Source organism: Nomascus leucogenys, chromosome 2, assembly GCF_006542625.1.
Source record: "Nomascus leucogenys isolate Asia chromosome 2, Asia_NLE_v1, whole genome shotgun sequence".
NCBI classification, from domain to species: Eukaryota; Metazoa; Chordata; class Mammalia; order Primates; family Hylobatidae; genus Nomascus; species Nomascus leucogenys.
In genome coordinates, this window is record NC_044382.1 from 155,672,259 (window position 1) to 155,687,596 (window position 15,338).

Consider the following 15,338-nt stretch of genomic DNA (forward strand, 5'->3'; position numbering starts at 1 on the left):
CTTCCGAAACGCTTTTTTGTGTTCTAGGAAGTGACCGAGCCCCCACAACCCTTTATGCCTGTGCGTTCAGAGGATTTGTGTCCTTTTTTTTTTTTTTTTTTCGAGATGGAGTCTCGCTCTGTCGCCCAGGCTGGAGTGCAGTGGCGGGATCTCGGCTCACTGCAAGCTCCGCTTCCTGGGTTCACGCCATTCTGTCAGCCTCCCGAGTAGCAGGGACTACAGGCGCCCTCAACCGCGCCTGGCTAATTTTTTATATTTTTAGTAGAGACGGGTTTTTGCCGTGTTAGGATGGTCTCGATCTCTTAACCTCGTGATCTGCCCGCCTTGGCCTCCCAAAGTGCTGGGATAAAGGGCCGGGGGAGGTGGGGGAGGAAGGGGGGGGGGGCACCGCGCCTGGCACACCTGGTGTCTCAATCAGGGAAAGAAAAAAACAGTGGAGGAGGAAACGGCAAGGTTGGATTCATTGCGAAGGCACACTGTACGATAAGAAGCAAAAGGAAAAGCGGTTCTGTTGCGAAAATCAGTGTCAGCCCTGGGTTTAGGGGAAGGTCCTCTCCACAAACGAACGGAAAACCTCCCCAGCCCCGAGCACCTCTGCAGAGGCACCCGGCCCACTGGAGGGCTGAGGGCGGATAACCACGACACTGAAAACACTTTCCTGAGCGCGTTTCGGGGCTGAGGAAGAGGGAGGATTACACGCAGCCCACTGGCTTTGCAACCTCGTCTGTAGTGGTGGAGTGAGTGCAAGTCCAGAAACCAACCAGACCGGCCTTGAAATTCTGCCCTAACTTCAAAGCTGTGATCCTCGGCAGGTTACTTTTAATGCTTCTGAATCTCTATACATGTAAAATAGAGGTATTGTATTTGCTGCACAGGGTTGTGAATATTACGTGTGTGTTCGACATGGAGCTAGGCACTCGGTGACGTTGGCTGTCGTTACCAGCATTCACTGTTATGAATTTGCGGAATACAGAAAAGCATAAATAGGTCGCCCTCATCCTGCCTCTATAACAGACCATCTAGTCTTTGCTATTCCCACTCAACAAGCTTTCCAGCTCTTGGCGTCAGCTCTAGACCTAAGGCGGACGGAGGAAGGGGTCGGGGTGTCGGAGGAACCCGCGCGCCTGGGAGCCCACGAGGGACCCTGCCCGGACCCGGAGTGCAGACCCCGAAGAGAACAGAGCCTCTTCCCGGCTTCCAGACGGCGCCTCCCCGCTTCCTACGATGGGCTCGCGCAGCGCCCGGGGCAGGACCAAGGCTCCAGGCGCCTCCGAGGTGAGCCAGTCCGAGGGGACAGGACGGAGCACTCCTAAGTCAGAACTCTGCGGGACGAGCTCTGCAGACGCCTGCCAGGCCGCACCGCGCGCTCGCCGCCTCACGACCCTCCTCCTCCGGGGCTGCCCTTCCTGCGGCGGTTGCAGCTCCAGTCCTCGTCCTCTGGCGGCTCAAAACGCAGGAAAACCGCCCCCTTCCTGCGCTCCTCAGCCCCGAAGGGGCCCTGCCGACCCGAGGCCTCCCGCGCCGCCCTCCTGAGCGCGGGCCTCTCCCCGCAGGCGGGATTCCGGCCCGCGCCATCCGCCCTCGCCTGTGACCGATCCCTGCTGGTGACCGAGGCTGCCCGGGCGGGAGGCCCCTCGGCCCCTCGGCCCCTCGGCGCGGGCGGAGCACGACCACGCAGCCACGACCCGGCCAGTTATTCACTCGCCAGGCCCTGGAAATCCAAGGCCGGCTTCAAAAAAAACCAGGGCACCCGCGGCCTCCTCGCAGACGCGCACCCCCGTACCCGGGCCTCAGGCAGCCGCGGGGGAGGCGGGCTCGGGCTCGGGGGTGCGGCAAGCGGTACCCGGGCGCGGCGGGGCGGAGCCGTGGGGGCCGCGCAGGCGCCACGTCAGGCCCCGCCCACCCCGCCGCGCCGGCTCCCGGTAGGCCCCGCCCACCCCGCCGCGCAGGCGCCCCGTGGCGGCCCGCGGACCGCGCAGGCGCGGCTTTCAGGCCAACATGGCCGTGCTGCTGCTGCTGCTCCGTGCCCTCCGCCGGCGTCCAGGCCCGGGTCCTCGGTGGTGGGGCCCAGGCCCGGCCTGGAGTCCAGGTTTCCCCGCCGGGCCCGGGAGGGGGCGGCCGTACATGGCCAGCAGGCCTCCGGGGGACCTCGCTGAGGCTGGAGGCCGAGCCCTGCAGGTAAATCCCCGCGGCGTCCGGGCCCCACCTCCCGCCCGGCATTGCTCTGTAAGGCCAAGCCAGGCGGGCCGGGTCGGAGGCCGCCTGGCCCCTGCGGCGGGGGAGCCTGCGCCTGTGGGCCCGCGGATCCCCCAGCTACGGACCTCGGCGCGGAGCGACTGTTGGGGCCCTGGAGCGTGGGCGCTGGGCGGGCCGGGAAGAGGCACGACTGGGATCCGCGCAGCCCTCGGCGTGGACTTTGCCAACCCTTCTGTTGTGTGTGGATGTTCTCCGCCTATCTCCCTCGCGTTTTAAAGTGGAATCCAGTAACGGTTTCCGGCGTAGCACTAATTTACAGTCCGCGCCTGTGGATCGATTCCGTCACGAGGAATTTCAGCGCTTTCCAGTTAGGGTGGTTACTGCCGAGTATGGGGCGCAGAACGTTTCTGTGTGCGCAAAATACCCTGTAGCTGCATTTGCAGTTGTCATGTAGCTCGGCACGTTATTGATACAAAGTCATTGAGCATCCCCTGTAGGGAGGCGTTGTTTCAGGTTCTGCTAAGGATAGGATAGCATCTCCTCCCGAAAACCAGACCCTGTGTCCTTGAGCTTTTGGACTGATGTTTTTTTCTCCTAGCCCTCGCCTAGGAGCTTAGCCCACACCCTTTAGGTTGTTGTTTATTCGGTTATTTTTGAGACAGAGATCTTGTTCTGTCGCCCAGGCTGGAGGGCAGTGGCGCGATCTTGGCTCCCTGCAACCTCCGCCTCCCGGGTTCAAGCGATTCTCCTGCCTCAGCCTCCTGAGTAGCTGGGATTACGGGTGCGCGCCACCACATGCAGCTAATTTTTGTATTTTTAGTAGAGACGGGGTTTCACCATGTTGGCCAGGATGGTCTCGATCTCTTGACCTTCTGATCCGCCTGCCTCGGCCTCCCAAAGTGCTGGGATTACAGGGCGTGAGCCAGCACGCCTGGCCGTAAAACATATTTAAATGGGAAAATGTTTATCTTGAAAGGAGAACGCTGAAAGTATATATTTGTTAACTGGCTTGGTATCTGGAAATGTTCTACAAGGAGCCACTCTCTGGTGACAGCAGGAGCCCCGGGTCTGGGCAGCCACTGTGGCCTTTGGAGAGCTGGGCTGCTCCCTTTCCCCTGCAGAAGCTTCAGGCTATGGGATAGCAGCCAATGTACTCCTGTGTTTTTTTTTGTTTGTTTGTTTGTTTTGTGACAGTCTCTCTATGTCGCCGAGGCTGGAGTGCAGTGGTCTGATCATGGCTCACTGAAGCTTCTGCCTCCTGGGTCCAAGCAATCCTCCCACCTCAGCCTCCCAAAGTGCTGGGATTACAGACATGAGCTACCGTGCCTGGCCACTGTCGTGATTTTTTATTTGTTTATTTCTTTGTTTTTTGAGATGGAGTCTCCCTTTGCTGCCCAGCCTGGAGTGCAGTGGTGCTATCTCAGCTCACTGCAACCTCTGCCTTCCGGGTTCAAGCGATTCTCCTGCCTCAGCTTCCCGAGTAGCTGAGATTACAGGCGTGCACTACCACGCCTGGCTAATTTTTGTATTTTTAGTAGAGATGAGGTTTCATCATATTGGCCAGGCTGGTCTCGAACTCCTGACCTCTGGTGATCCACTGGCCTCAGCCTCCCAAAGTGTTGGGATTACAGGCATGAGCCACCACACCTGGCCAATTACTGTGTTTTAACCTGTTTACTTGTTTTTGACATTTTGATGTTACCTAAGGCTTTGAAATATTGCTCAGACTATTCATATCTCAGGGCAATGTAGATACTTCAGATAATTATATATTTGAAGTTTTAAAAACGATTTTTAGTCTGCATTGCTTTGGTACTCTCTAATGTTGGTGTGACCTCCAGTATTGGTTTTTTTTCAGAGCTTACAATTGAGACTGCTAACCCCTACCTTTGAAGGGATCAACGGATTGTTGTTGAAACAACATTTAGTTCAGAATCCAGTCAGACTCTGGCAACTTTTAGGTATGTATCTGTTGAAAGAAGCAGCTGAGCATGACTGCACACTTATCACCTCAGCTACTTGGGAGGCTGAGGCTGGAGTGTCGCTTGAGTCCAGGAGTTCAAGGCTGATGCTGCCGCTGCAGTCCAGCCTGGGTGACAGAGTGAGACCCTGTTTCTAGACAAAAAAATACAGAAGTGACAAGGCAGAGATTGTTTTCTTTATTTATTTATTTTTTTATTTTAGAGACGGGATCTCGCCCTGTTGCATGGGTTGGAGTGCAGTACAGTGGTGTGATCAGAGCTCACTACAGCCTAGAACTCCTGGGGTCAAGGGATCCTCCCCCGTTTGCTTCCGGAGTAGCTAGGACTACAGGCGTGCACCATCACCCTCGGCTATTTTTTGTAGAGACAAGGTCTCACTTTGTTGTCCAGGCCCAAAGGGGCCTCTTTACTCCTTTATCCCGAGTTGCAGAGCCTTGACCTCTTAGGCTCGAGTGATCCTCCCACCTCAGCCTTCCATAGAGCCAGGACTCCAGTCACACACGAAAGTGCCAAGCTAATTTTTGGGTATTTTTGTAGAGATGGGGTTTTGCCACGTTTCCCAGGCTGGTCTTGAACTCCTGGACTCAAGCGATCAGCCTGCCTTGGTCTCCCAAAGTGTTGAGATTACAGGCGTGAGCCACCGCATCTGGCCAAGTTGTCCTTTTTTAAAAAAAATTCTGCTGTATTCCAGTAATTGGGCTGCTTGAAAAAGGTTTTTCATGTTGTCTAGTCAGCTGCAAGAATGTTTAGTAAGGATTTACAAAGTGGCTACAGATGTTTTATATCCACACAATCACTAAAAATACCCTGCAAATAATTTGTTCTTCAGTAAATCATTTAATGAGGCCGGGCGCGGTGGCTCAGTCTTGTAATCCCAGCACTTTGGGAGGCCGAGGCAGGCGGATCACGAGGTCAGGAGATCGAGACCACGGTGAAACCCCGTCTCTACTAAAAATACAAAAAAAAAAAAAAAAAAAAAAATTAGCCGGGCATGGTGGCGGGCGCCTGTAGTCCCAGCTACTCGGAGAGGCTGAGGCAGGAGAATGGCATGAACCCGGGAGGCGGAGCTTGCAGTGAGCCGAGATCGCGCCACTGCACTCCAGCCTGGGTGACAGCGAGACTCCGTCTCAAAAAAAAAATAAAAAAAAAAATAAATCATTTAATGAAACCTCGTGACATTCTTTGGTCTCTCTTGACTAAAGAACCTGAAGGATTGACACCTCTCATTTTTATTTCACACTCCCTTTTATGGAGTTGGAACAGGGAAAAAGTAAAATATTCCTACTCCTAACTGACATTAAACAGCCTTATACCAACACGTGGGTAGGGAGAGTGCTGTGCCCTCTGATTGGCCGTGCGTCAGCAACTGGCCCATCTGCTGTCTGTGTTTAAGATCAGCCCACGGGTGCCTGTGGCTGTGACACAGGAAACACATGCTTCAGCCCCCTTAATGCCTGAGGTTACCTGCAGGTGGCAACGAGGGTCATTTCACTGGTGAACCCGTTCATGTCTTTGTGAAGAAAGTTACATTTCAGGTCATGGTTGTGAAACTCTTTCCCTATTTTTATTATTTTTTATTATTATTTGAGATGGGGTCTTGCCCTGTTGCCCAGGTGCGGTCTCTACTCACTGCAGCCTCAACCTCCTGGGCCCAGGTGCTCCTCCCACCTCAGCCTCCTGAGTAGCTGGGAAGTCAGGCATGTGTCACCACGTACAGCTTCATTTTTGTTTTGTTGTTGGTGGTTTTTAAATTTATTTTATTTATTTATTTTTTTGAGACGGAGTCTTGCTGTGTCGCCCAGGCTGGAGTGCAGTGGCACGATCTCTGCTCACTGCAAGCTCCACCTCCCTGGTTCACGCCGTTCTCCCGCCTCAGCCTCCCGAGTGGCTGGGATTACAGGCACCCGCCACCACGCGCAGCTAATTTCTTGTATTTTTAGTAGAGACGGCGTTTCACCGTGTTAGCCAGGATGGTCTTGATCTCCTGACCTCGTGATGCGCCCGACTTGGCCTCCCAAAGTGCTGGGATTACAGGCGTGCGCCACTGCGCCCGGCTTTTTTTTTTTTTTTTTTAAGAGACGAGATTTTTTGCCCATGTTGTGCTGGCTGGTCTTGAATTCCTGGACTCAAGCCATCCTCCTCCGTCGGCCTCCCAGAGTGCTGGGATTACAGGCGTGAGCCACTGCACGTGGCCTCCCCCATTTGTAAACGCTGATTTGTTCAGATTTTGAGACAGAGCTCTGTGTGAGGAGTGTCGTGCCAGCCCTTCTTGGTGGTAGCTGGGCTGCTGCTGTTGCCACTTGTCTGGAAGCCATTTGTGAGTCGGAGTCTTGCTCTGTAACCCAGGCTGGAGTGCAGTGGTGTGATGATCTCAGCTGGCTGCAACCTCCGCCTCCCGGGTTCAAGCAATTCTGCCTCAGCCTCCCAAGTAGCTGGGGTTACAAGCGCCTGCCAACACGTCTGGCTAATTTTTGTATTTTTAGTAGAGACAGGGTTTCACCATCTTGGCCGGGCTGGTCTTGAACTCCTGACCTCCTGAACCACCCACCTTAGCCTCCCAAAGTGCTGGGATTACAGCCATGAGCCACCACACCTGGACTGTTTAAGTTCTTTTAAAGCAACTTAATATATTAAAGGGATTTGTGATATTTTCCCAAATTTGTGTTCATAACTATTTTTTATTCCCTCACATTAGGAATTTAAATAGCAAAGATGTTTAACTTCATAAGTTAAAATAGTTTATTCTGTAATTAGGAAATACTGTACTAAGTGATATAGGAAATGCTTTATTTCAAATTTATAAATCTTATGGATATAAGTAGGTTTTTCAGATGGTTTCTGTTTTGCTTTGGTTATTTAGGAGTATACTGTTGTCCTGTATGCCTCCCGTGTGGTTGCAAAACTCAATTGTTAAATCCTTTCTCTATTTCTCATAGGTGGTACTTTCTATTTTAACACCTCAAGGATGAAGCAGAAGAATAAGGAGAAGGATAAGTCGAAGGGGAAGGCGCCTGAAGAGGACGAAGGTATGTTCATCTGATGTTCTTTAGTCAGTGGCTGCCTCTGGCTGTCTTCATGTCTCTGTTCTCTTCTTAGCAAGGTGAAACCAGTCTGGAAAGTGGGGAGATGGGCCGGGTGCAGTGGCTCACACTTGTAGTGGAAACGCTTTGGGAGGCCCAGGTGGAAGGATCACTTGAGGCCTGTGCCACATAGCGAGACCCTATCTCACTAAAAATTAAAAGGCTGGGCACAGTGGCTCACACCTGTAATCCCAGCACTTTGGGAGGCTGAGGCAGGCGGATCACCTACACCCTGGCCAACATGGTGAAACCCCGTCTCTACTAAAAATAGAAAATTAGCCAGGCGTGATGGTGCACGCCTGTAGTCCCAGCTACTCGGGAGGCCGAGGCAGGAGAATTGCTTGAACCTGGGAGGTGGAGGTTGCTGTGAGCGGAGGTCGTGCCGTTGCACTCCAGCCTGAGCAACAAGAGCAAAACTCCGTCTCAAAAAAAAAAAAAATTTAATTTAAATTTAAAAAGATCCTATCTATACAAAAAGAAAAGAAAAAAGCAATTGGCCAGGCGTCATGGTGTGCATCTGTAGTCATAGCTACTCAGGAGGTAGGAGGATCGCTTGAGCCCAGGAGTTGGAGGCTCAGCTTCAGATTCACAGCCCCAGGGGGCATAAGGGTCGAAGTCAGCTTCCGATTCACAGCCCCAGGGGGCATAAGGGTGGAAGTCAGCTTCAGGAATGCTTCGCTTTTGGACCCTTGAGGCCTCTTGCCAGACATCAGCGTTGTCAGATGGATGCCCTGCTCAGCACCACTCATCTTTCTGGAAAGGCACCTGGCCTTGGAAGATGAGTGAGGAACTGTCATGAGGAATCTTTTTCCTATGTTTCTTTTCAGGAGAGCTTTCAGGATGTGGAAATGATGGTTCAGCTATTGGATGATGGGATTATTATTGTGAATTCGAGTTCAGCAGGAGTTTGTTTCAGGAGTGACGTCCTGCTTGATTGATTTTGGGTGAGACGCTGCATTTGCCAAGGCCAGGGACAGCTTTACTCTGTGCCAGAGGAGCTCTGACTCTCCCGGCTGGGCACTCGAGGGGAGGTTGTAACTGCGGGGACAGCAGTGTTTCGCAGGTGGATTCACTTTAGGTGTTTCTGGCTGTAGGCTGATCTTCAACTTACTGTTGGTTTTACAGTAAGTGTCAGTGCCTGCAGCCACTCAGAACTATCTTCTAAAAGACTTCTGAATCTTCATACAAAATTGTTCTGAATTGATTTCAGGGCTCTTCCCCTGTATTCTTCAACATTACAATAAAGTGTGTCCTTTGACCTTTTTTTTTTTTTTTTTTTTTGCCAGAATCTCACTCTGTTGACCAGGCTGGAGTGCAATGGTGCGATCTCAGCTCAATGCAACCTCCCCCTCCCGGGTTCAAGCAATTCTCCTGCCCCAGCCTCCCAAGTAGCTAGGATTACAGGTCCTCACCACCACACCCTGCTAATTTTTTGTTTTTTGTTTGTTTGTTTTTGACATGGAGCCTCGCTCTGTGGCCCAGGCTGGAGTGCAGTGGCACAATCTCGGCTCACTGCAAGCTCTGCTTCCTGGGTTCATGCCATTCTCCTGCCTCAGCCTCCCTAGTAGTTGGGACTACAGGCACCCGCCACCACACCCGCCTAATTTTTTTGTTTTTTTATTAGAGACTGGGTTTCACCGTGTTAGCCAGGGTGGTCTCAATCTCCTGACCTTGTGATCTGCCTGCCTTAGCCTCCCAAAGTGCTGGGATTACAGGTGTGGGCCACTGCACCCAGCCCTGGAACTTTTTTTTTTTTTTTACTTTTATTTTGTATTTCTGTATTTATTTTTGAAACAGAGTCTTGCTCTGTTGCCCAGACTGGAGTCCAGTGGTGCGATGTCGGCTCACTGCAACCTCTGCCTCTTGGGTTCAAGCGATTCTCCTGCCTCAGCCTCCTGAGTAGCTGGGATTACAGGCATGCACCACCACGCCTGGCTAATTTTTGTATTTTCAGTAGACACGGGGTTTTGCCATGTTGGCCAGGCTGGTCTTAAACTCCTGGCCTCGTGATCTCCCCACCTCGGCCTCCCAAAGTGCCGGGATTACAGGTGTGAGCCACCAAGCCCAGCTGACCTTTTTATAAAAAAAAATTTTCCAGGTAGGTGCGGTGGCTCACACCTGTAATCTGAGCACTTTGGGAGGCCAAGGTGGGATGATCACTTGAGCCCAGGAGTTTAAGACCCTAATTTCTATTATTACTATTATTATTATTATTTTTTTTTTTTTTTTGAGATGGAGTCTCTCTCTGTCACCAGGCTAGAGTGCAATGGCACGATCTAGGCTCACTGCAACCTCTGCTTCCTGGGTTCAGGCGATTCTCCTGCCTCAGCCTCTCGAGTAGCTGGGACTACAGGCATGCACCACCATGCCCAGCTAATTTTTTATATTTTTAACAGAGACAGGGTTAAAAAACAGAGACATGTTGGCCAGGATGGTCTCAAACTCCCGATGTCAGGCAATCTGCCCTCCTCAGCCTTCCAAAGTGCTGGGATTACAGGCGTGAGCCACCGCGCCCAGCCTCGAGTTTCAGTCGTTTCCCAGGCTAGAGTGCAATGGCGTAATTTCAGATCACTGGAACCTCTGCCTCCTGGGTTCCAGTGATTCTCCTGCCTCAACCTCACAAATAGCTGGGATCACAGGCATGCAACACCACGCCCAGCTAATTTTTGTATTTTTGGTAGAGACCTGGTTTGACCATGTTTGTCAGGCTGGTCTCAAACTTCTGACCTCAGGTGATCCACCCACTTTGGCCTCTGAAAGTGCTGGGATTACAGGTGTGAGCCACCACGTGCAGCCGTTCTTTTTTTTTTGAGACGGAGTCTCACTCTTTCACCCAGGCTGGAGTGCAGTGGCGTGATCTCGGCTCACTGCAGGCTCCGCCCCCCGGGGTTCACGCCATTCTCCTGCCTCAGCCTCCCGAGTAACTGGGATTACAGGTGCCCGCAACCATGCCTGGCTAATTTTTTGTATTTTTAGTAGAGACGGGGTTTCACCATGTTAGCCAGGATGGTCTCGATCTCCTGACGTTGTGGTCTGCCCGCCTTGGCCTCCCAAAGTGCTGGGATTATAGGCATGAGCCACCGCGCCCGGCCAAGTGATTGTTTTATGTTTATTCTGTTTTGGGTTGAACTGTAGTTTGCTTTGAGAAAATGATGTCTGTTAAATTTTCGTTAGAGGATAATTGTTTACTGAGCCAAATAATCTTTCTCGTGAGAACCTATTCTGGGTTTCCCCTGGGCCCTCTGCTGTGGTTGCGGTGGGAGGTGGTTTGTGTGGGTTTTCAGGACTGCTGACTTGATGAGACACGCACAGCACAGTCCTGGCCCTTGGGCAGGCCTTCTGCATGGTCGGATGCTGAACCGCATCACGTCTGTTCACGTGAAGATTCTTTTACCACCTCTTTAAGTGAAAGAATGATACTGAATGTGGCTTAGAAACAGCTTTGCCAGCTGTGCAGAATGATTGTAAGTAGTGGTTGCCCAAAAAGTAGTTGCTTGGAATACCACTCAGTGATAACACGGGTGAACCTGGAAGGAATTATATGGAGTGAAAAAAGGCACCGCTCACTGATAACGCAGGTGAACCTGGAAGGAATTATACGGAGTGAGAAAAGGCACCGCTCACTGATAACGCGGGTGAACCTGGAAGGAATTATACGGAGTGAGAAAAGGCACCACTCACTGATAACGCGGGTGAAGCTGGAAGGAATTATACGGAGTGAAAAAAGGCACCGCTCACGGATAACGCCAGTGAACCTGGAAGGAATTATACGGAGTGAGAAAAGGCCGACCCAAAAGATCACATTCCGTGTGATTTTCAGTTTTTTATACAGCATTCTCTAAAGGCAAAAATTAAAGGGATGGAACACAGATTCGTGGTTGCTAGGGCCTAAGGATGGGGGAAGGATACAGCCTGAGGGAGCCTGTGGTTGGACTGCCTCAGCTGTGGTGGGCACGCGAGTGCACACTGCGCGTGTGTCACGGGATGACCCCAGGGAGCTTGGTGGATCGTCGTGGTGGGAGAGCCCAGCTGTGATACTGTTCGTAGTTTTGTAAGATGGAACCCCTGGAAGCAGGTGGACAAGGTATTGCTTTGTGTCATTTTTTTTTGAGACGGGGTCTCCGTCTGTCACCCACGATGGAGTGCGGTGGCTCTATCTCTGCCCACTGCAACCTGCACCGCCTGTGTTCAAGCGATTCTCCCGCCTCAGCCTCCTGAATAGCTGGGATTACAGGCACGCGCCACCACACCCAGCTAATTTTGTTTGTTTTTAGTAGAGACGGAGTTTCAGCATGTTGGTCAGGCTGGTCTCGAACTCCTGACCTCGTGATCTGCCCGCCTCAGCCCCCAGAAAGTGCTGGGATTACAGGTGTGAGCCACTGCGCCTGGCCTGCTCTGTGCCATTTCTTACAACTACATGTGAAGGTACAGTTACTTCACAGTCAGAAATTTAACTAGGAAAAAAAGCAGTTGCTAACATTTCTTTTTTTGAGACGGAGTTTCGCTCTTGTTGCCCATCCTGAAGTGCAATGGCTCGATCTCGGCTCACCGCAAACTCCACCTCCCGGGTTCAAGCCATTCTCCTGCCTTAGCTTCCCGAGTAGCTGGGATTACAGGCATGCGTCAGCACACCTGGCTGATTTTTTGTATTTTTAGTAAAGATGGGGTTTCCGCATGTTGGTCAGGCTGGTCTCGGACTCCCAACCTCAGGTGATGTGCCCGCCTCGGCCTCCCGAAGTGCTGGATTGACAGGCGTGAGCCACCGTGCCAGGCAGCAGTTGCTAACATTTTCACACAGCTTCTGGTGGAGAAGGCCGCTTTCCACTGTGCAGCGTGGATGCGTCAAGGTGGAGCCCTCGCCCCCGAGGCCTCGCGTCTGTCAGGGTCAACTGTGGCGCTGCTGTCTTCAGGGTCGGTTTGCGAGTGGGACGAGCCTGACGTGGCCCCTGTGGCTGCTTCCTTGGGACTCAGTGGTATCAGCCATTTGTTTTTAGATGACTGACTGAGGTGAGTTATGTGATCATAATATCTCATTGTCAACAATTGACTTTTTTTTCCTCGAAGAGGGATTTTGGCAACAAAACTTGCCAGTGACCCTGCAGGCTGCCGTCCATGAGGTGCGCATGTGAGGCTCAGGAGGCAAGTGCGTTTCCCGAGCGCCTTGGCGGACAGCCTCAGGAACACAGGCAGCAGGTGCTGAGGTCACACCCCAGTTCTGTGTGTACTGAATAACCGTCCTGGAAGCACGCAGGAGGAAGATGCCTGCCGCCCTGGGTGCGCAGGCACAAATGGCCACAACACTGAAGGCGTGGCGGGAAGAGGTGCGTCAGGCAGCTTAGTGGAAGGGACACACTGGGCGTTTGGGCTGGGCAGAAGTTAAGGACTTCATGGGAAGGAGGTGGGGGGTCTTCCAGGCAGAGGAAGTGCCTTTTATACCTAGAGTGCTTTTGTTTGTTTGTTTGTTTGTTTTGAGATGGAGTTTCATTCTTTGTTGCCCAGGCAGGAGTGAAGTGGCACGATCTCAGCTCACTGCAACCTGCGCCTGCCAGGTTTAAGCGATTCTCCTGCCTCAGCCTCCCTAGTAGCTGGGATTACAGGCGTGTGCTACCACGCCCAGCTAATTTTTGTATTTTTAGTAGAGACAGGGTTTCACCATGTTGGCCAGGCTGGTGTTAAACTCCTGACCTCAGGGGATCCACCCACCTCAGCCTCCCAAAGTGCCTTGATGACAGTCGTGAGTCACTGCGCCCAGCCTCAGCTAAGTTGTGTTTTTGTTTTTTTTTTTCCCCCTGTAGAGATGGGTTTTCGCTGTGTTGCCCAGGCTGGTTTCTAACTCCTGGACTCAAGTGATCCACCTGTCTCGACTCCCAAAGTGCTGGGATGACAGATGTGAGCCACTGCGCCCGACTGGAATTTCTTAACGTTTGTTTCCTTAGGTTAAAGTTTCAGAAGTAGGATTTTTGAATTAAAGAAACTAAATACTGTCTATGGCACCTGATACATCTTGCCTGGCAGTTATCAGACAGGGTTGTACTGGTTTGCGGCCCCCGAGAATGTGTGCAAGGCCTGTTTGTGGACCCTCCTTGGCCTGGCTGTCTGGGTCATCCACCTGCGTGTGCTCACAGAGCGTATGGATTTTCCCTGCGGTGCCTTCACTTGTGGCTGGAAGAGGCTTCTCTGTGATCCTGTGTCCTGGGTGCTCTGTTGGCCTCCTTCCTGCCACCGAGGAGGCCACGGAGGCCAGAGAGGGCTCACTCAGCGGTGGAATGATTGGAACCTGAGGAGCTTCAGAAGAAGGTGTCATGACGGGGCTAGGCTCTCCCGAGGGCTGTGTGGCCTCAGCGTCTTGTTGGGCAGATTCTGCTCCCTGATGCAGCGGGGCTGAGAGCCAGCCTGTGTCCCACACCTGCGAATTAACGTGCCCGGCTGACCCTCACTGGAGAAGGGCTGCGTGTTTGTGATGAAGGCAGAAGAGGTGTTTATTGTAGAAAATCCAAAAGCTGCCATTTTACTTTTAGTAGAAATTCTTTGGCCGGGTGGCCCACGCCCATAATCCCAGCACTTTGGGAGGCTGAGGTGGGAGAATCACCCGAGCCCAGTGGTTTGAGACCAGCTTGGGCAACATAGTGAGACCTTTTCTTCTACTCAAATTTAAAAAACTAGCCGGGCGTGGTGGCGTGCACCTGTACTCCCAGCTACTCGGGAGGCTGAGTTGGGAGGATCACTTGAGCCCAGGAGGTCGAGGCTGCAGGGAGCCCAGATATGCTCATGGAGCACTGTGGGTTTCTCCTGCGGTGCAGCACCGCACTCCAGCCTGGGTGACAGAGAGAGACCCCATCTCAACAAAAATAGAAAAGAAAAGAAAATGGGACACTGTTGATGCAGTGCACCACTGCACTCCAGCCTGGGTGACGGAGAGAGACCCCATGTCAACAAAAATAAAAAGGAAATGAGACACTGTTGATACAGTCACAGAGCTTCTGAAGGAACAGCGTGGGTCGTCATTCTGGATCGTCTCTCCAGGGCAGCTGCAGTAGCTGCTGGGAAGTATTTCTCAGTTTCCCAGGGCGCCCCATGTTTCTAGTAGAAAACACAATTTGTAATTAAATATTGGAAGTAGTTTCTAACAATTAGTTACTCACCTGAGAATATAAATTTGTTCTCTGAAATAAGCTGTGGGCTTTACATAATTGCCTTTGTGAATATGAAATTTAAGTATTAGATGCAAGATTAGGATCGATTATAACAAAACAGTGATATCTAAAATATACCTTCATATTTTCAAAGCAATTATTTTGCCCCCTTTTCAGTAGGTTTCTTTTTTTTTTCTTTTGATAGAGTCTTCCTCTGTTGCCCAGGCTGGAGTGCAGTGGTGCCATCTCGGCTCACTGCAAGTTCCGCCTCCCAGGTTCACGCCATTCTCCTGCCTCAGCCTCCTGAGTAGCTGGGACTACAGGCGCCCGCCACCACACCCGGCTAATTTTTTGTATTTTTTTTTAGTAGAGACGGGGTTTCACTGTGTTAGCCAGGATGGTCTCGATCTGCTGACCTCGTGATCCACCCGCCTCGGCTTCCCAAAGTGCTGGGATTACAGGCATGAGCCACCGCGCCCGGCCTTCAGTAGGTTTCTTTTTGTGTTTTTAAGCTGGTTTAAAAATTGTTTGAATTCGTCTAAAATGATTGTTGGAAAGGAAGGTGGTACATGAGACGTGCCCAGTTCTGGCTTTGATGCCAGCATGAAGCCCCCCCGAGACAGTGCAGGAGGAGCAGAGCTGTGAATCTCAGGCACGTGAGCCTCTCGTCCCCCCTTCTGGGTCCATGGCGCTGTGTCCGCAGGTGCAGGTGTTCTGGAGATGATGTGGTTCCCGCCGCTGGGTCCTTGGCGCTGTGTCCGCAGGTGCAGGGGTGCAGGTGTTCTGGAAATGACGTCATTCCCGCCGCTGGGTCCGTGGCGCTGTGTCCACAGGCGCAGGGGTGCAGGTGTTCTGGAAATGACGTCGTTCCTGCCGCTGGGTCCCTGGCGCTGTGTCTGCAGGCGCAGGTGTTCTGGAGATGACACCCTCCCCGGAGGTGGAGGAGA

At 52.2% G+C, this 15,338-nt stretch overlaps 1 protein-coding gene across 6 annotated transcripts in view; it reads left to right on the forward strand.

Moving 5' to 3' along the window:
• Positions 1–383: 383 nt before the first annotated feature.
• The window catches only part of SPG7 (SPG7 matrix AAA peptidase subunit, paraplegin), a 49,119-nt gene continuing 34,164 nt past the window's right edge, over positions 384–15,338 (forward strand). For 5 of the 6 annotated variants that reach the window (XM_030820530.1, XM_030820559.1, XM_030820541.1 and 2 more), the window contains exons 1-3: positions 1,933–2,178; positions 4,055–4,157; positions 7,115–7,204. In XM_030820530.1, the coding sequence (XP_030676390.1) occupies positions 1,999–2,178; positions 4,055–4,157; positions 7,115–7,204 (373 nt within the window). In that variant the 5' untranslated portion in view covers positions 1,933–1,998. Of the gene's footprint in view, positions 1,276–1,932; positions 2,179–4,054; positions 4,158–7,114; positions 7,205–15,338 lie in introns of those variants that run through there. The other variant, XM_030820538.1, reaches the window with a different exon arrangement.